Raw genomic sequence first — 2611 nt, 5'->3', positions numbered from 1 at the left:
ACTAATTCAATTTATATATATTTGTGCATTTACATTACGTTTTTTGTTTTGGAAGATATACGTAAATTTGAGATCTATTTGATTTATTAATGTGAATTGTCCTATAAAATAGTAATATATAATTTTACATAAATATTAATGTTCTTAATTTTTAAAATTTTATAGTTATTTTTATATATAATTTTGATATAAAACTTAAATAAAAAATTTATATTTGATAAATAAATAATATATAAAATTAATTTTTTAAATATTTTATATATATATATATAAATTATAATTTATTAATATAAAATTATAAATTATATTTTTGTTATTTAAATCAGTTTGCAAATTTGAATCTACTCGTAAATTTTAGATGAATTAAGATTGAGCTTAATAAGCTGGATTATTAATAAGTTCACGAGTGAGCCAAAGTCAATTTTGTAAACCGTCTAGTTCAAACTCAGCTGGACTCCATTCCATCCCTACCACACGTCCCTACCACACGTTATGTCGCTCTTTCTCACTTCAATTATCGTCTACAAAAGACAAGGCTACAACGGTACAACCTCTCTCCTACGTACATTCCAGAAGAAGTGATTTATTATTTTATTTAGCTTTAAATCAATGAATAACATTATGGAGAAGGTTAGATAAACAATAATTATTTTAAACAACATAAATAACTACCAATTAGATAAGAATATACTATATTTTAATTTAATATTATTAATTAAATTTAAGATTAATTTATTTTTTTAATTTTATTAATTCACATTGTTCACACCTTATTCAAAAATATTGTTGGTTATCTATACTTTTTCTAAAATTATTGATATAGGATCTTTATTGAATGCTCCATTTTACATATTTCCCTCTTCTTTGTGACCCAATCAAACTAAAGTCCCACCCAAGCAATGGCTTCTAACACCGGCAAGAAAGTTGTGGAAGAGGTTTCCGGCTTCTTACGGGTGTACGACGACGGCACAGTAGACCGTACATGGACTGGGCCGCCACAGGCCCAGATTCTTATGAATCCAGTCCCACCACATCAAGAATTCATCAACGGCGTTGCCACCAAAGACCTCATCATAAACCCAGAAACTGGCTTAAAGGCGCGCATATACCTTCCTGAAACAACAACAGAACAACCGACAAATAAGCTTCCCCTCCTTCTCCATTTTCATGGCGGGGGATACTGTATAACCCAACCCGACTGGTTCATGTACTATCACTTCTATACCAACCTCGTGCGCAAGGCACGTGCTCCGTGCGTGTCAGTGTACTTGCCCTTAGCTCCAGAGCACAAGCTTCCGGCGGCAAGCGACGCAGCACTTGCGTCACTCATGTGGATCCGTTCTTTGGCTCTAGCCGAGTCGTGTGAGCCATGGCTCACGACGGATATTCTTGATTTCAAGCGAGTTTTTCTTATTGGCGACAGTGCCGGTGGAAACATTGTTCATGACGTGGCAGCTCGAGCAGGGTGTACGGACATCGAGCCAGTGAGGTTGGTCGGTGGGTTGATCTTGTGCCCTGGCTTTCTACGCTCAGGGCCTATTAAGTCTTACATGGAAAGCGAAGAGTCAACGATGTTGACTAGAGATATGGTCGACAAGCTGATGGATTTGGCGGTGCCGGAGCCAAGTGCAACCACCAAGGATCACCCGATTATAAGCCCGATGGGTCCCCAAGCACCGCTGCTGGCGGGGCTGAGGCTGCCGGCGATGTTTGTTGCCGTTGGCGAGAAGGATTTGATGCGTGACACGCAGTTGGAGTATTGTGAGGCCATGAAAGATGCGGGGAAAGAGGTGGAGGTTGTGGTGTTTGATTCGATGCCGCATTGCTTCTATGTGGATAAGATTGGCATGGAGTTGGATGCGAGAGTGGCTGCGGAGACTGAAAGGCTAATTGAAAGGGTTGTTGACTTCATTAGGAGTCATTAATTTGTTCCGTCATTTTCAAAAGTTCGTTTGCTGATAGGAATTCCAGCCACGTGCAAAAGGTGGTAGTTTTCTTATCAAGATCAAATGCTAATAATATTTATCATATGAAAACGCTGTTTGATGCAATGTATTTCTATCTTGAGAATTTGATATATGCACATTGGTGTTGTTGCATTGGCTACTACTTTTTGAAGTTTCTATATTTTTTAAGCTTATGCAGTTTGATCCTTTAAAAGGGTTTATGAGAACTTGAGAAGTTAATCTTTTATTCATTTTAGCTAATATGAGTTAATTTTTTTTAAAAAATTATTTTAAATTTTAATTTTAGATTTTAAATTTTACATTTTCAAAAAAGTACAAACATTAAAATAATTTTATAACAAATTAAAAGATGGACTAACATTTATTAAAATTAATATTACTTGTTACTAACAATAATTAAACATTTATTTATATAAATTAAAACACCGTATACTACACTATAACACAACAATATAAAAAAAAAAAAGTGTCAACTACAGTAATAAAAAATATTATTTGAGTAAGACATAACTTACATATCTAGAAATTCCAAAAATTCACGCATTGAATCACCAATCAGTGTATCAAAGTTCAGACCGAAACAAATTTTCTCTCTTACGAATTGTCAGAGCATCAATGAATTATGAAACAATTCCATTACGTAA

At 34.6% G+C, this 2611-nt stretch overlaps 1 protein-coding gene across 1 annotated transcript; it reads left to right on the top strand.

Moving 5' to 3' along the window:
- Nucleotides 1-899: 899 nt before the first annotated feature.
- LOC112755281 (strigolactones hydrolase CXE15) lies at nt 900-1925 on the top strand. The gene has a single exon (XM_025803263.2). The coding sequence runs from the start codon at nt 900-902 to the stop codon at nt 1923-1925; it is 1026 nt and encodes a 341-aa protein (XP_025659048.1).
- The last annotated feature ends 686 nt before the right edge of the window (nt 1926-2611 follow it).

This window comes from Arachis hypogaea, chromosome 16 (genome assembly GCF_003086295.3).
Source record: "Arachis hypogaea cultivar Tifrunner chromosome 16, arahy.Tifrunner.gnm2.J5K5, whole genome shotgun sequence".
Taxonomy (NCBI): domain Eukaryota; kingdom Viridiplantae; phylum Streptophyta; class Magnoliopsida; order Fabales; family Fabaceae; genus Arachis; species Arachis hypogaea.
The sequence above is the reverse complement of the archived record's forward strand: the minus strand, read 5'-3'. Positions and strand labels throughout refer to the sequence as shown.